The sequence below is a fragment of the Micromys minutus genome (genome assembly GCF_963924665.1).
Source record: "Micromys minutus genome assembly, chromosome: 5".
Lineage (NCBI taxonomy): Eukaryota > Metazoa > Chordata > Mammalia > Rodentia > Muridae > Micromys > Micromys minutus.
The window spans coordinates 57,756,239-57,772,358 of record NC_137974.1 but is presented as its reverse complement, the minus strand read 5'-3'; the positions used below and the strand labels follow the sequence as shown (position 1 = coordinate 57,772,358).

Sequence of the window (16,120 nt, the reverse complement as noted above, 5' to 3'; positions counted from 1 at the left end):
ATGGTTGAATCCACAAACCGGGGCAGGCTAGGTCCCTAGCCCCAGCCTTAGTTAACAGTGAAGTCTCCCTACAGCTTCAGTTAATGACACAGTTAAACAAGATGGGGAAATAAATGTGCAGCGATCTATTAAAACCTGCTTGTCCCCTGAAGACATGCATCTGGGGCGGGTAGAGTCCCTGCATCTCAGAAGAGCAGGCGCCTCCGCTAAAACTGTTTACAGCACACGGATAGGTTTCACACCAAGGCATATTTGGTGGAACAGATTTAGGGCTCTCATTAAAATGTTTCTTTGTGGAGATACCCCAACTCCCTCCTATCCAACTCGATGCTCACACACACACACACACCCTTCCCAGGACACCACCACATCTTGAACTTCAGAGTCCTCATAGAAGAAACTGGCAATTTAGTGTTGTTGAGCAAGGGCCTTTGACTTCAGAAAGCTAAGCCGCAGCAGCAAATACAGCTACATCCAGCAGAGACACACACACCAAAACCCACCAGCCAACCCAGGAGGCTTGTGAGCTGGGGCTGCTTGCCTATATGGTTGGGCCCTCATCCTGACTGTGTTTAAAAAAAAAAAAAAACTTACATACTTCCTCTGGGAGCAGATGTGGGACTTTGCCATGAACAATCACTACCACACGCATAAGGAACCCGGGCAACTCCAGAAACACCAGCTTAGGAATTCCCAGGACTGGTTCTTTTAGGCTATGCCTACCTCTTTTTTTTTATATAACTGGGGGTGGGAGAGACTTTTATTCTCTGTCCCCTAAGCCCTCAACAGCTGGTCAGGAAGATGACAGCACACAATTCTCTGCCCCTGACCTCCTGGCTAGAACTCTTTAAAGGAATGGTTAAGTAAGTTCTTTTTAGGTTAAGGGCTAAGACAATCTCCCCAGCAGAATGGCTCCCCGAAGACCACCACTGGCAGTTTTGTCTTGGAAGGTTAGGAGGAATTATTCGGTTCTTGCTGATTGGGACTAGCAGACTGAGTATTTGGAGAGCTCGGCGATTTCCGGTTAAGTCACTTACAACACCTTAGTTGTGACTGACTCTCAGGTATGATCAGCCAGGAAATAAAAGTCTTCAGGACAGGGTGCCCCTTGTTTGCCCTGGAGATGACTGGGGGGAGAGGGGCCCACCCTCACCAAAGTAGAGAGGCCCTCCACGAAAAGCCAGAGTTGAGCTCTTTTTTTGCCTTTCTGCCCTTAGGAAGAGAGATAATCCATTCCTCGGAGAACACAGACAGGATGGAAATCCAGGAAACAGCAGAGCAAAGCCCGTCCGCACCTTGGCAAGCCGGCCATGCCCGATTTTGGCAGCGGCCTTCACTCATTAGTCACCACTACAGCCTGGGACCCTCCACTCCCGGGATACGACCCTAGTACTGAGTGGGCTCAAGGTTCGGGCCTAGTTGGGAGGGGATGAGGCACCTCTCAGTCTAACCTGCTCTCATCCACAGGGCCATTTGGGGTTCCAGCTTTGCCCCGTAACTTGCAGGGAAGGACCCGGGCGCGTCGGGCCGGCATAGGTAACAAAGCTCCGCGCTAGGCGCGCCCCATGTCAGCTCGGTCGGGATCCAGAGCCAGGCCGGTCCCCCTCACCTGGGCTCCAAGGCCCGGGGCATTCCCGGTGTCCGCACCCTCTCACGGGATAGGAGGGCGCTGTTCCTCCAAAAAGAAGCTCTCAGTAGAGCTCGGGAGCCGGCGACTCCGGGCAACGCTAAAGCAAACTCTCGGGTCGGGCGGGGAGAACTCGTCCCCGCGCCCCAGAGCACCGTGTCGCCACCGCGTAGGGGGCGTCGCCAACCCCGGGTCCTCGAGCGCCCAGTGAGCCTCTCCACCTCCCCAACTACCCAGCCCACTTCTCCAAGGCCCTTCCAGCCCGCGGGACTCCCGCGCTTCTCAAAACCCAGCTCGGATCCCCCCGCTTCTCGGGGGACTCACCGGCCAGCAGCGGCAGAAGCAGGACTCTGAGCAGAGGCAGCGGGCGGGCTCCCATCCTGGAGGGCTGCAGACGAGCAGCGAGGTCCAAGGCACACGGCGAGCCGGTGCGAGGACCGGAGAGCGGGGGCCGCCGCAGCAGCTGCAGCCCGAGCCCGTGGCGTCCGGAGCTGGAGCCGCGCGCGCCCCGTACATCCAAGCCCTCGAGCGCGCCGCCGCCGCCGCCAAGCCACGCCCCCGACGCCCCCTCCCCTCCGCCTGCACGGCGCCCCGCCCCCTGGCGCCCCCCCTTCCCCGCCGTCGAGGGGAGGAGCTGGCAGCTGAGGGAAAGATCTGGAGAGGGATGGGGGCGGTGGGTCACTGGAAGTCTCAGGGGGAGTGTTGGAGACCTGGGTGTTGTTCCCACCGCCTTATCTAGCCACCGGGGTGCAAGAAAACCAAAGTGACTCTCTGGACACCGTGGGCCCCTTAGGAAAGATGGTCCCTCTGAGCCTACCTGGAGATCTGAAGCAATAGTTTGCCCAGTATTCTCCAAGTTGGTGGAGTTGAGCAACCCAAAGTGCTACAAGAGACAGACCAGCAGGGTGTCTCAGAAGAAGACGAGGGCAGAGCCAGGGTGTCTCCGAAGAAGACAAGGAGGGCACAGCTGTGGTGCCCTGTGGAACATATGTAGCCAGGGAGGGGGAGGGGCGTGCGTGACTGGAGTCAGCATTGACACTGGACAAATCTGAACCCAAGGTAGAAACCCTGGGCTCTGAAAGCCAGTGAAAGCTATTAAACAGACATTCATCCCAAGTCCATCTCCAAGCAGTCTGGGCTGTGTCAGGGCATGGCCAAATCTCCAGCTGTGGGGAGGCCCAAAGCAGCCCTTGTTCCAGGCACCCTCCACCCCCAGCGCCACCACCCCCACATTCTTTCTTTGTTGTGAAAGCAGCAAGGGGTGTGGGAGGCGGGTCAGAAGAAGTCAAGCTTTAGAAGATGGGCCCCAGCTGCTGACAGGCCTCCAGGATATGCAAGAGAGGATGGATAGCGCCTTGTCCCCCTTCTGGCTCTGGAGGGCCCCCCAGGCCTGCTTAGACCTCCCTTCCCCCAAGCAGCTGGGAGGAGGGAAGGAAGCCACAGCGGGCCTCACAGGCAGGAGAAGTGGCGCCAGGACTCCAGGGTCCTGCCACATGGCCACCACATGTCCCTGACAACCCAGTCCACAGCACCTTCTTCATGTGCATCTCCTTCCCCATCCCCCAGACGCCTTCCTCCGGGCCCTGCTAGAGGGTACAAACTGAGGAAAACAAGAAAACCAAGAATTCAAGTCCTGCTGCCCCATCCACCACTGCCCTCGTCCTTCTGGGAAGCGCCCTAACAGTCTTCAATCAAGACTCAAAACACAAAATATTACCTGATTCATTTATTAAAGAAGCATAGTGAAATACGTGGACCTGAAGTGAGGCAGCAGAGGATGAAAGAGGCCAGGGCGAAGCAGCTCAGCTGGCCAGCCCCAAACTGACAGAAAAGCCAGCAGCAGGCGCATCCCTGAGGCGCATACCCACTTTCCCCCATCTTGGAAGCCTTAGTCAGCTACTCTGGAAGACTCCAAGGTAGAGAGCATATTATCCTGAGGGCCCTTCCCAAGGGAGGTTCCCGGGAAGAAGCCTAGACCCTAGAAGCAGCAATCCTCCACTTAAACCGCTCCCTCTTCACCATCCTATCAAGTTGGGGAAGAGAGTGGAGCCATGGCAGATGCTGTGAGGGCTGTAGGGACCCAGCAGACTGGAAGAGGGACTTGAATGTCAGCTGCTTGAAGAAAGGTCCACGGTGCTGGCACTGAGGCCCCGGGAAGCCTGAAAGAGACCACCAGCCACACATCACCTCAAACTCCTGCAGTCTGCCTGTCCCCCAGAGAGACTGCACTCCCTCTGGACCAAGGATGGAATCCCCAACCTCAACCCCAAGCTCTAGGACTTTGCTCAGGCACAGTCTGCTGGAGAAGCTACAGGGACAAACCCAAGAATACTGGCTTGCACAGTGAATGAGCTGACACCAGAGGTCACTGGTTGGAATAGCATTGCGGTTTTCTCTAAGGTGACTCCATACTGTTGTTTTTATTTCCTTGCTAATACCTCAGGGTAAGGAGAATGACTATACTCCACACGGCCAGCAACTCTAAGTCACTCTGGAATGACTGCCAGTCTACAGAGTATCAGTGGCCAGTATTCTCCTGATTAATTCTGACTGGACTGTATGGTTAGAATCTCTCTCTCTCTTCTCTTTCAAGATAAGGTCTCTGTGATGCCCTGGTTGTGCTGGAACTCTACACAAGGATGGCCCTAAACGCAGATAACCTGCCTCTGCTTCCCCAGCACTGGGATTAGAGGTGTGCCCACCAGTGCCACTGTCTCTGTGATACCATGCTGTCAGCCTGACTCCTGGAGGGCTCCCGTTCTCCCAGACCACCATCACTCTCACCTGGAGGGGGGCCGCATTGGGATGATTCAGGTAGTTCAGCGAAGCAGCCCGCTTCATGTTGCTGCTACAAAGGAAAATGAGAGAGCTGAGGCCAGCCCACTGTTCCTCTATGTGACACTTTAGGACATTTCTTCAGCACCAAGAGGAGCTGCAGGCAAGAGCCTGCTGCCCTACTTTGTCCATATCTCAACCCTGTCATGTACCTGGAAGGCCGAGGCTCAGTCCCTTGGAGCTTCCTCACCAGGAGCTCACTGCTTCTGCGGAGCACATCCCGGATCTTTCCCAGAGAGCCACTCCTCTGGAGGGTGCCACTGCCATCCTATTGGGAAGACACAGGCATTGGGAGCTCCAGGGTTCCATGTCGCCGGGCTTCTAAGTCTATTCCTGCCATTTATTCTGCACATGTCCCCAAACCCAAAGCCCAGTGAGTGAAAACAATAGCTGTCAGGAGCAGATCCCCAGGGACAGGCCTGAATGGATGGGCTAACGGGTGAGACTACGTGACTGATAGATACCCTGTACAAACTTGGAGAAGCCTCAGAGTTTCTCAGTGCCCAGCAGGACAAGACAGGGCAGGGCAGAAGCAATGAGCAGACTTACACCTGACCACTCCACAGCCACAGATGCATCTTCACCTCCCTCGAACTTCACACTGTCTCCAGGGCCCTCCTGGATGGTCTTCCTGCCATCGCCTTCCCCAAGCAGTTCTGCCACCTTGGTCTGACTGATGGGGTCGGTACCCTGGAAAAAAGAGGAGATGCTAGAAACATGGCCCAGCCATAAAGGCACTGGCTGCTCTTCCAGAGGATACAGATTCAGTTCCCAGCAGCTAAATGGCAGCTCACAAGTTACAAGGCCTGTAACTCCAGAGTTAGGGATCCAGTGCCCTCTTCTGACCTCAGTGTGCATTGCATGCATGTGGTACACACACACACACACACACACACACACACACACGTGCAGGCAAAATAACACACATGTAAAATAATAAAAACTTTAAAAGAACAAGTTCTGAGAGAAAAGCCTGGAATTGGGGATTTCAAAGGTGACCTAGAAGCCGTGTACAATGGAAACTCTGTGGAATCTATGAGGGTGACCCTAGCAAAGACTCCCAGTACTGGGAGACACAGAGCCTGAACCAGTGGCCACCTTCTGTAACTAGAAAGTGGAGGGACTGAGACACCAACCCTGCCACAAAATTTTCTACCTACAATTTGTCCTGCCTACAAGACATGCTGGGGTAAAGGTGGTGCTGAACTTGTGGGAGTTGTCAACCAATGATTGGTCCAACTCGAGACCCACGCCTGATACTACTCGGAGAGTCAAAAACCAGAGGCTCTTTAGCCCAGAAACCTAGCATAGAATCAAACAAGGCTGGGGGAAAAAAAGGCAATGAAATGAATGCTGGTTACATTCTGCTGAACTTGTAGACCAGAACCTAGCATAATCATCATCAGAGGCATCATCCAGCAACTGATGGGAGCAGATGCAGAGCCACAGTCAGACACCAGGCGGAGCTCAAGGGATCCGTCAGAGGAGGGGGAGGAAGGCTTGTAGCAGCCAGAGGGGTCAAGGACATCACAAGAGCATGGCTCACGGAATCAACTACCCAGGGCTCATAGGGGCTTCCAGACACTGAAGCAACCATCAGGGACTCTGTATGGGTCTGAGCTAGGCCCTCTGCAGACATGCTATGGTTGTGTAGACTGGTGTTCTTGTGGGGTTCCTAACAGTAGGAGCAGACACTATCTGAGTCTTCTCCTCATTCTGCCTTCCCTTGTCCAGCCTTGACCTGAGAGTCAGTGCCCTTGTGTTTGGTTGATATCCTGGGAGGCCTGTTCTTTTCTGAGAGGGAAATGGAGGAAGGAGAGAGGAGGCAGAGGAGGGGAGGGAGGAAGGATAGGAGGCTGCAGTTGGGTTGTAATAGAAGAGAGAAGAATACATTAAGAAAAAAAAGTAAAAGGAAAGAACTGGGCCCTCAAGTTCTTTAAGTCCCAGGATGCGGCTCTTGGTCTTTTTAAATATCTGCAGTCACTACAGGGACATTATTTTCCCTTCCTTAATATGCACCCCACTCAACACCTGGGCAGATGTGCTCATTGAGATTATAGTATATCCCTACACAGACTTATATGTACTAACTAGAACTAGAGTAAATGGCCACTTTTAAGTCAGCTCAGATCTGCTCTGGTCTGGGTTTTTTTTTTTTTTTTTTTTTTTTGAGACAAGGCCTTATTCCACAGCTTAAGCTACATGAAGCCCAGGCTTGCCTCAAACTCGTCCTAACTATTCTGCCTCAGCCTCCTGAATACCGGAAGTATAAGCATGAGCCACCATTCCAGCTATAAAAGTAATCTTAAATGTGTACCCAGACACAAAGGCCAAGTTTGGAGTGAGAACATTCTTAAAAACCACCATAGCCATAAGACTAGGTCCCTCTCTCACCACATGCTTAAGAATCCTAAGTAGTCCCTTGTCCCCAGACCCTTCCTTCTTGTCCCTCCAATCTGGACTTCTATTTTCATTTGGGACAGAGTCTTTTTTTTAAGATGTATTTATGGGCTGGGTGGTGGTGGTGCGCACCTTTCGTCTTAGCACTGGGAAAACAGGCAGACAGGCAGATCTCTGAGTTCAAGGCTGGTCTACAGATTGAGTTCCACAGAGTCTACAGAGCCAGGTATATACACAGAAACTCTGTCTCAGGAAAAAAAATGTATTCACCTTATTTATGTCTGTGTGTGCCTGGGTAATGTATGTACATCACATGTATTCAGTATCCAAGGAGGCCAGAGTTACAGGCTGTCAGTCATGAGTTATTTGATGTGGGTGCTGGGAACTGAATTTGAACTCTGGGCAACAGCAGCAAGTGCTCTTAATTACTGAGCTAGCCATCCCTGATGCAGGATCTTAGTAAAGACCATGGCTAGCCTGCTCTCTCCTACCCAAGCCTCCCAAATGCCAGGATTACAGAGATGCACCGTTGCCCTGTGGTGTGGGCTTCTGACCTGTTTCCTGGAGCGCAGAGCACATTCCTCCAAGGTCTCAGCTGCCTCCAGCTTTCCCTGGCGCCTGTACAGAGCCCCTAGGTTCCTCAGAGTAGTGTTCACCGTGGGGCTACAGGGAGAAGGATATAGAAATAGAGTGAGAACACAGGTCAGTAGCAGAACACTTGCCAACACAGGCCCTGCATACATTTAAGTGCTACAAAACAAAAGAACAGAAATGGATAGCAGAGAAACGGCTGAGAGAAAGTCAGGGAAGGAGGCTCTGTGATTAGGAGGCTAGGCCGAGGAGCCTCAGACTCCACCTCTGACCCCTGGCAGCTCACCTGCTCACTCTGCAGGCCTTGTACCACCCTCCGTACTCTGCATAGGGTGCGCCATAGGGCCGGCTCTGAGGATGAGAACAGAAAGCCGCTAGGAGGCAGGCGGGCAGGGGCTAGGGTGCAGACTGGGTTGGGAAAGGCAATGTGCACTAAGGGGTGGGCAAGGAGGTGAGTATCTAAGCTAAGACAGGCTGAAGCCAGAGGCCCTGGGAGCTCCCAGCGCCTGCCCAGGATGGCCCCACTCACCCTGCTCATCTCTTCCCGCTCCTCAGCATGCATCCAGATTGGCTTGTGGTCATCTGAGGAAGAGATACTGCATCAGGAGGTAAGAGAACAGACCTGGACACTATGGTGGGAAGCCAGAACCCACAGGCCAACAGAGCTGGACTGAAGGTATGGCTGTCCCTTACAATCTGTGTGAGGTTCCCAATCTAGCCCTGCTCCCAGACCTTACCACTCACCATCCACAGATCCGAACTCCTGCACATGGGCACGGGTCAGGATCTCTTTGTATAAAGTCTCAGCTTCAGAGTACTTGCCCTGCTTTAGGTAACAGGAAGCCTAGGAGACAGCAATAGAAACCCAGGAGCAAGAGATGGAAGGAGGCAGGTCTCACCCAGACTCGGGCAGTTCCACTTCTTGGCATTTGTCCCCAGAGGCCCTATTCATTCAGCCTGTTCTAGCTGCGGGGATTGAAGTTATTCTTATCCAACTCCCGTGCGACTGGGAGCCCCTGGCAGCAGAATGAAGCAGACCCTTCATTCTCAGACGCAGCCCTAGAGACAGGCACCAAGTTGGCCAAGGAGTGTACTCCATTCTGATGCTTTTGAGTCCAGGACTCACGTGGGAGGCCTTTCCCACCCCTCCTTCCACCCTCCAGTCTCTTCCTTACCAGGTTATTCTTGGTCCGAGCTACGTTAGGGTTATCCGGCCCTAGCTGGCTTTCATAGATAGATAGTGCTCGCTGATAATAGCGTTCCACTGCCTCGTACTTGCCCTGGTTTTGACATAGGAGAGCCAAGTTGTTCAGCTGCTTTGCCACATCTGGATGGTTGGTGCCCAAGACCTGAGAAAGAGCAAAGGAGCAGACGAATGACCATGGTTATGTGTGTGCATGCACATGAGGAGGAGAAGGAAAAGGAAGAAGATAAGAAGCTCGTAAAGGGGAGGATGAGGAAGGGTGTGGATACCTTTTCTCGGATCTCCAGTGCCCGCTGGCACAGTGGCTCTGCCTCCTTGTATTTAGCCCGTTTTCCATACAGCACAGCCAGATTGTTGAGTGTGGCAGCCACCTGCAGAGGAAGGCCAACCCCCATCACACGCCAGTTCTGCAAAGGCTGAATCTCCAGATGGCTCAGCAGGGAAAATGCTTGTTGCCAAGCCTGCAGACCTAAATTCACAAGGCACAGAGAGAAGCGACTCCAGCAAGATGGTTGTCCTCTGGCCTCTGGATAACTCCCCACCTTGGCCCCCGTAATAACTTCAAAAAGGACAAGGACAGACAGAGACATCATACCACCAGAGCCAAAGCCTGGAAAACTTTGAACAGACTGACTGACGCTCTGTGGGAGTGAGGTATCGCCCTCTAGAGGGACTTTGGAAAATTTCAGATGGTGGTTTCTGGCTGCAGTCCAGTGCTTTTAGCAAAGGGAAGCAGGACATGTATGGGCACTGTGCATGTGTTACAGGACTCTGGAGACTTTGGGACACCCTGCTGGACCTGTGAGCAAGTGGCAGAAGCTCTGGCAGCGCTGGTAGGTGGTCAAGATCCTGGGCCTGCCGAGATGCAGCATCCCTGCCCAGCTTATGTGAAATCGCTGGGAACTGTTCTTACAAGGTCACCTCACTTCCAAAGCTGCCATTGCTCGTTTTCCCAACCTGGACAACCCATCAAATGCTTGACACTCTGTCCCTACTCAAAGATGTATTTTAGAACTTTATCTTTTAAAAAAATTCTCTGTGTGTGTGTGTGTGTGTGTGGTGCCAGATGTGGTCAGAGTACTTTATATACATTATACATGCTGGAGAGATAGCTCAGAGGCTACGTGCACTGGCTGCTCTTCCAGAGGGCCTACGTTTAATTCCTGGCACCCATATATGGTGCTCTCTTCTGGCCTCTATAAGAGCTGTACACACATGGCGCACAGATACACATACCAGCAAACTACCCAGACACAGAAAAATAAAATAGAGGAAAAAGGATTTTCCTGAAAGAAAATGTCTCAATTAAACCTGTTATTTTGCACAATTACTAAACACTAACATAAAATGTAAGCAAAGTTAACAGGAATCACTGGCCTCAGAGAACTGAGAATCACTGAGTTCACTGGACAGAGCCTGAAAGCTCTCAAGCCTCCTTCCTAAGCATGTGGTGAGTGAACTGAGAGCGGCGCATGGAGGACTAACAGAGACAGAGGGGAGGGAGTGGGCAGGAGGGATACTGACGGCTGGGTGGTCCCGGCCCAGGGTGCTTTCCCGGATGCTGAGGGCATCATTCAGCAGATGAGCAGCCTCCTTGTATTTATTCTGGTCCCTGGAAAGCAGCAGAAAGGATGAACCTCAGCATGAATGCTGTCCCCACACCATCTCCCTCCTCCCTTCCTTCGAGAGAACTGAGGCACACTTAAGAGACTGGGGACCCCTGATGTCAGGAAGCCTCTTAGGACAGAAAGCTTCATGATGCACCAGGCTGCCACCATTGCCATCTCAAGAGGAAGCCACAAGTCCTCAGAAGCAGGAGCCACAAACAGAATGAGACACACACACTCTCTCCAGAGAGGCCAGAGAAACAGGGAGCCTGAGAGATGAGTATTGTCTGAGGTGGAGGGTTCAGCATCAGAGAAAGTGTGGATTCCAGTGTGGGGGACAAGGTATTCCTGGGAGACCCAGCAGAGCGCAGAGGAGAATGGGAGCTGCTATAGACAACAGAGGGTGCTGGCGCTCACCGATACACCAAAGCCAGGATGTTGAGCATGGTAGCCACGTCAGGGTGACCTCGGCCAGATGTGCGCTCCAGGTCCTCTAGGGCTTGCTTGCAGAGTGGCACGGCCACCTCATAGCGACCCTGAGCCGCATACTGGATGACCAGGTTGTGCAGGGTCCGCAACCTTGCTGGGATCTCATATCCACCCTGCTGGGCCGCTGCAGCACCCTGGCCACGGGACACTAACTCATTCCAAAAAAGACAGGGCATTTCCTCAGAGGACTCCTCCTTTTCCCTTGCTGCCTGCCCTCCCCTCTGCCCACCAGGCTCTCAAAGGAGGCTCCACCCCACTGCTGTTTACTGAACCACACCCTTGCACCTGTACCCATCACTATCCTATCTATCCCCTCAGTAAGTCACTTGCCAGGGGTGTCCAGCAAAGCAAAACCACAAAGGCTTGGGGAATCCATGTGGCCCCAGCATAAGGTTATTCTCTGCTAGACTATGAACTTAGTAGTGGGACCTGTATCACTTTCATTTTGGTAATCCTAGTGCACAGCACACTCATTAAATGCTGATGGGTACCAAGGAAGGAGAGACTCAAGTCCTAGCCTGGAACTTGCCCAGTCTCCAAAGGAAGTGGAGAACTTATCTCTGGATGTGGAGATCCTACTCAAAGTGGACCATTACTTGAAGCAGCTTCCTGCTGCCCTCCCCCTCCAGCCCCACAGGCAGACTCACAGTCATTGCTGGAGTCATCCTCCTCCTCATTGGGAAAGAGATCATCCAGGGAATCTTTGCTAGCATCTCCCTCCTTCTCCTCCTGGAAGAAAAGGGACAGCATGCCAGACCCCAGTGGTCTCCTCAGGTGTTCTTCTAAGCCACAAAATCACCAACCAATGGGGCTAAAGGTTTCTGGAGAAGACCGGCAGCTGACCCAGCCATGAGCAGGCCTCCTGGATGTAAAAGCCAAGGATGTCATAGACAAAATTGCACACCTCTATTTCTTATCCAGTAAGTCCTCTCTCTATATATACTCACCTCTTGTAATTATACCCAGGGCGATCCCTTAGCACTTACATTGATTATATGTCTATCCTGTCTATCCTGAGGGGAAGGAGTATGTCTGCTCTTACTGACACATACCCAAAGTGTCTAGCTCTGCCTTGGGCTTGCCATCTCCCTTTGGTCAATGTGGACTTAGGGCCCAGCCCTTCCTGTCTAACACATTTTCACAATGGAAAAATGCACTTTTCTTCTTCAGGGATGGCAGCCTGACAGCGACTCCAAACCCTCTTATCAGGCTCACTCATGTGTCCCAGGCAAATTATCCATGACAGAATAGCATTCCAACCCTGGGGTCTTAACTATAATATCTCTCCTCCAGGCCAGAAAGTTCCCTTTCCCCACCTCATCTTTTAACATGCAGCACAACTTCTACCCCACTTAAATGAACACACTGTTATAACTACTACCTCCTCTCTGAACCTCTGACCATGCCGGCTCCACTGTTAGCGACTAGAACAAGAATTTTTGCCCCACTCTCCAGGGCAGCACACACAAGATGTACGTTGATAGAGCAAGTCAGAATTGCCCCCCCCCCGTTGTTATCTGGAGTTGGTATCAAGTTCTTCCCAGTGGGAACATGCAAGGCGTTGATGTTTCCTGTGGGGCAGTGGTCCCACGTGCTCACCATGCTATGCCCGTCCTCATCATACTGGCGCAGCTGCCTCAGGAACTCCAAGTGCTTCTTTTCTTCCTCTAGCTGAGCCACGGCCTGCTCGCTGCGCTGCAGCCGCTGCTGAGTGCCTGCCAGCTCATCCCGGAGCCACTGGTTCTCCTGGCATAGCCGCCGTACTTGAGCCCGCAGCTTCTGCTTCTCAGACTCCACTGTGCTCAGGTGGCTAGCCAGAGCCAGCATCACCTAGGTGGGAACATCATATGAGCTCCAGACTTTTGGATCAGAGCATCCAGGGGGGCAGGTGGCCTTCCAGGAGATGGCGGAGAGGAAGCAACAAGCAGGAGAGAGTGGCCAGAGCTCTACCATAAACAGACACTCTGAGAGGATGGAGCAGTGGTTCCCAACCTTTCTAATCCTGTGACCCTTTAGTGCAGTTCCTCATGTTGTGGTGACCCCCAACCATAAGATTATTTCACTGCTATTTCATAACTAATATTGCTATGTTATAAATCATAATGTAAAAATCTGATATGCAGGATGTCTGAAATGTGACCCTTGTGAAAGGGTCATCTGACATCCAAAGGTTTATGACCCAAGGTTTAGAAATACAGGGCTAGAGAGATGTCTCAGAGATTAAGAGTCCTGGTTGCTCTTCCTGAGGGTCTGATTTCAATTCCTAGCACCGTGTTGGCTCACAACCACCTGTAACTCCAGTCTCAAGGGAATCCAATGGCCTCTTCTGGCCTCTGCGCAAACCAGGATTGCAGGTAGTATACAGACATAGGTGCAGACGAAACACCTATATACATAACATAAGTGAAGGGAATTGGAAAAGAGAGATACTCAGGTTGGAGAGATGGCTCATCAGTTTAGAGCTCTGTCTGCTCTTCCAGAGGTCCTGAGTTCAATTCCCAGCAACTACATGGTGGCTCACAAATATCTGTAATGGGATCCGATGCCCTCTTCTGGTGTGTCTGAAGACAGCAACACTGTACTCACATACATGAAATAAATCAACCCATAAATGAATGAATGGAATTAAACAGATACTCTAAACCCTGCTGTCACCACACCATCATTTCTATCAGACAAATTGCCGGTTCCCACCTAGACAACAGCAGCCTCTCACAGGTGTCCCTGGTGTCTGCCCTTAGTCTCTAGTTCTACTCTCATCCAGAGAGCAGATGATCTCAGGCTGAATCCCATCACTCCTGAGACATCCCAGCAGCTTCCATCTCTCTCAACGGACGAGCAAAAAGCCCTAGGACAGCTTGCCAGCTCCACGCTGTCTGTGGATATCTCCAATAGCATCCCTCCTCCTCCTGAGTCATGCGCTTTGTGCCCTCACTCACTGTGCACCCTGCAGAAATCCACAGCAGCCCTGGCTCCACGCAAGGCCTTTGCACCTGTCCTGCCTGCTTGGGACCGTTTATCCCATGGCTTACTTCTTCACCCTCAAATCTTTGCTCAGACATCACCTTTGAGTGAGGTATTTTATAACCAATCTGTGTAAAAAAAATGCATCCTCTTCCTACTTCCCTCTTAAAGATTTATTTATTTTATATATAAGTGCACTGTAGCTGTCTTCAGACACACCAGAAGAGGGCATCAGATCACATCCATCGGATGATTGTGAGCCACCATGTGGTTGCTGGGAATTGAACTCAGGACCTCTGGAAGAGCAGTCGGTCCTCTGAACCGTTGAGCCATCTCTCCAGCCCCTTCCCTCCTTCCTTTGTCTTTGTTCTGTCCTTAGCAATGATCACTCTGGCACAGTAAATCATTTACTTATTTACCCATGTTTTAGCTATCTCTCCCAGCTATAATATCAACTCTGAGAGGAACTGTCCCGTGGTGTGCACTACCAGCATTCAGAAGAGTTGACCCACAGTAGTCACTTAACGAATATTTAATGAATTAACAAATCCAAGTTTCTAGGACAAAGTGACCCCCAAACTTGCATCAGGTAACTGGAATTCTTACCTGGGCCTCGCTCAGTCCCAGCTCAATGTTCTCCATAGACCGTCGCAGCTGCCGGGCCTTCTCATGCACCAGTCCTTCCTCATGGCCTCCCTGTTGCAGACACTCAATGGTGTGGGACAGGCTCTGTAGTACAGCCTGATGTTCACTGTGTAAGGCCTCCAGCCCTTGGCTCACCAACCTGGTACTTCCCAAGATCTCCTCTTGACTGAGCCGGTGCCCTGCAGGCTCATCCCGCTGCCCCAACACCAGGCCTGACATCCTAGGCTAAAGAGAAACCAGATGAACAACACATTAGAGACTGGTGGGCATCCGCACCAAGGGAAAAGGGCAGGGGAAACCCTATGGCTAAGCTGATGAAAGAGACTAGGTAAAGGGGAGAAATTCCACAGTACTAACCGTAAAACTAAGGTGAGGGAGAGGAATTAACTTGGATAAAGATCTGTAGAACCATCAGGTGGGCTCAGAGCGAGAGGAATTTAGGACTTGGCAATTGAGAGAGAGCATGGACTAGGAAAAGGAAGCAGGGGATCTGAGACATTGTAAGGATCACAGAGCTGAGCAGAAAGCAGTGTCCCAATGAAGGGGAAGGACCCAAGGTTAGGGAAGACGTGGGGGAGATGAAACAGCAGCCGTCATTATAGGGCTCTGGAAGGTTGAAGGTCCTCATACTACATCAGCAAAGGGACTAAGCCCAGAATCTCCCAACCTGCTGAGCTCCTTTCCAACTAACCTTCCAGCCTCATTTGCCACCTCCCCCACCCCACCCCCAGAATTCAGACTGTCTTCCTACTTCCTCCAAACTCATCCCTAAAGTCTCCTTACCTGCGTACAGAGCAGAAACCCTTGGCTTCAGGCGGCTCCCAGGCCAGAGCCCGGAAGAAACTCTGACCTGCAACTAAGGATTTAGAAGGATTTGTACTGCCCAAAGTCCAGAAGTCCGGCAGTCCCACCCCTTCTCTGTCACCACCTCACAGCCTCCCCAGAGGACCTGGCACAGAGCCCCACCCAGGACAAACACCCTCCCTCCTTCAGCCTACAGGTTCTTCGGAGACTTGTACTAAAGTCTCTTCCTCGATCTCCTCACTCCAGCTCTGAGGAGGTACTTTCTCCCAATAAGGGAAAGAAAGACCGATTTAATCTGAGACCTGCTGCAAGGGGTGTGGTGTGCCTGTGAAAGGCTGAGAAGGGAGACCTGGTTAGGATTCCCAACTGGATTACCGCAAAAGCCTCCTTTCATGGCTTTGTCTGACATAATCACCTAACAGGCACCTTAAGGTGCCTCTCAAGTGCCGGATGGTTCAGGGAAGCATAGCAGATCTACTGAGCACAGTGGGGTCATAGAGAAAGGCGCTGAGCACAGGCTACCGAAGCCTGGGGGCCTACAATTCAGGAGTGTCTAAGATTCCTAACTTGCCCTGGGGGCCGAGGGTGAGGACAGAGAAAGATCCTCAAAGGCTGAGGGGAGGAAGGTGGGAGTGAAGGCAGGGTCGCTGACCAAGACTAGACAGCGGACAAGCTCGAGGTCACGGAGTCAGGGGTTCCCACAGGGGGCGGGGCAGGTTGTCCTACTGTCTGTCTGGACGCCGAGGGGCGGGGAAAAATCGCGGGGGGGCGGAGTTTTTGAGTCAGTCTGAAGTTTTGTGAGGTTAGTAGGATGTGACTTACTCATTGGTCCCGGAATGTAGGAATAAGAGTTAGAGTAATCTTAATTCTCAGCCCCAGGGGTACTCGCAAAGACTCACCTGCAGTCTGCTGGTGCCGCTGCCGCCTTCGTGGATACTGCCCCTTTAAATTTAT

The 16,120-nt window shown here is 52.1% G+C and overlaps 2 protein-coding genes across 5 annotated transcripts in view; both read right to left on the bottom strand.

Annotated features, from left to right (window-relative positions):
* PTK7 (protein tyrosine kinase 7 (inactive)) overlaps positions 1 to 2,006 on the bottom strand; it is a gene marked incomplete at both ends in the record, with an annotated part of 64,993 nt that extends 62,987 nt beyond the window's left edge. Inside the window, one exon of the mRNA XM_080916615.1 lies at positions 1,952 to 2,006. Within this exon, the coding sequence (XP_080772741.1) occupies positions 1,952 to 2,006 (55 nt within the window). The remainder of the gene's footprint in view (positions 1 to 1,951) is intronic.
* Positions 2,007 to 3,356: 1,350 nt separating this feature from the next.
* Positions 3,357 to 16,113, bottom strand: KLC4 (kinesin light chain 4). Of its 4 annotated transcripts, none has more exons than XM_080916642.1 (17): positions 16,066 to 16,113; positions 15,146 to 15,218; positions 14,324 to 14,587; positions 12,353 to 12,583; positions 11,401 to 11,482; positions 10,682 to 10,901; positions 10,182 to 10,269; positions 8,927 to 9,028; positions 8,629 to 8,802; positions 8,198 to 8,297; positions 7,983 to 8,035; positions 7,740 to 7,804; positions 7,417 to 7,525; positions 5,012 to 5,152; positions 4,615 to 4,730; positions 4,412 to 4,475; positions 3,357 to 3,786 (listed from the first exon to the last, which is right to left on the bottom strand). In XM_080916642.1, the coding sequence occupies exons 3-17, from the start codon at positions 14,579 to 14,581 to the stop codon at positions 3,736 to 3,738; spliced, it is 1,854 nt and encodes a 617-aa protein (XP_080772768.1). In that variant the 5' UTR covers positions 14,582 to 14,587; positions 15,146 to 15,218; positions 16,066 to 16,113; the 3' UTR covers positions 3,357 to 3,735. The 4 variants fall into 4 exon arrangements, with proteins under 4 accessions (XP_080772768.1, XP_080772771.1, XP_080772769.1 ...); XM_080916645.1 differs by having other exon boundaries at positions 4,412 to 4,472; XM_080916643.1 differs by lacking the exon at positions 16,066 to 16,113 and adding an exon at positions 15,819 to 15,869.
* Positions 16,114 to 16,120: the final 7 nt, after the last annotated feature.

What these genes read in the sequence shown, in the direction of transcription:
- KLC4 (XM_080916642.1), bottom strand. Translation starts at nt 14,581, where the DNA reads ATGTCAGGCCTGGTGTTGGGGCAGCGGGATGAGCCTGCAGGGCACCGG. An exon ending in ATGAGGACGGGCATAGCATG is followed by an intron (nt 11,483 to 12,352) that starts GTGAGCACGTGG and finishes CTTTTCTTCCAG; the next exon opens with GAGGAGAAGGAGGGAGATGC. An exon ending in ATCCTGGCTTTGGTGTATCG is followed by an intron (nt 10,270 to 10,681) that starts GTGAGCGCCAGC and finishes GCTGCTTTCCAG; the next exon opens with GGACCAGAATAAATACAAGG.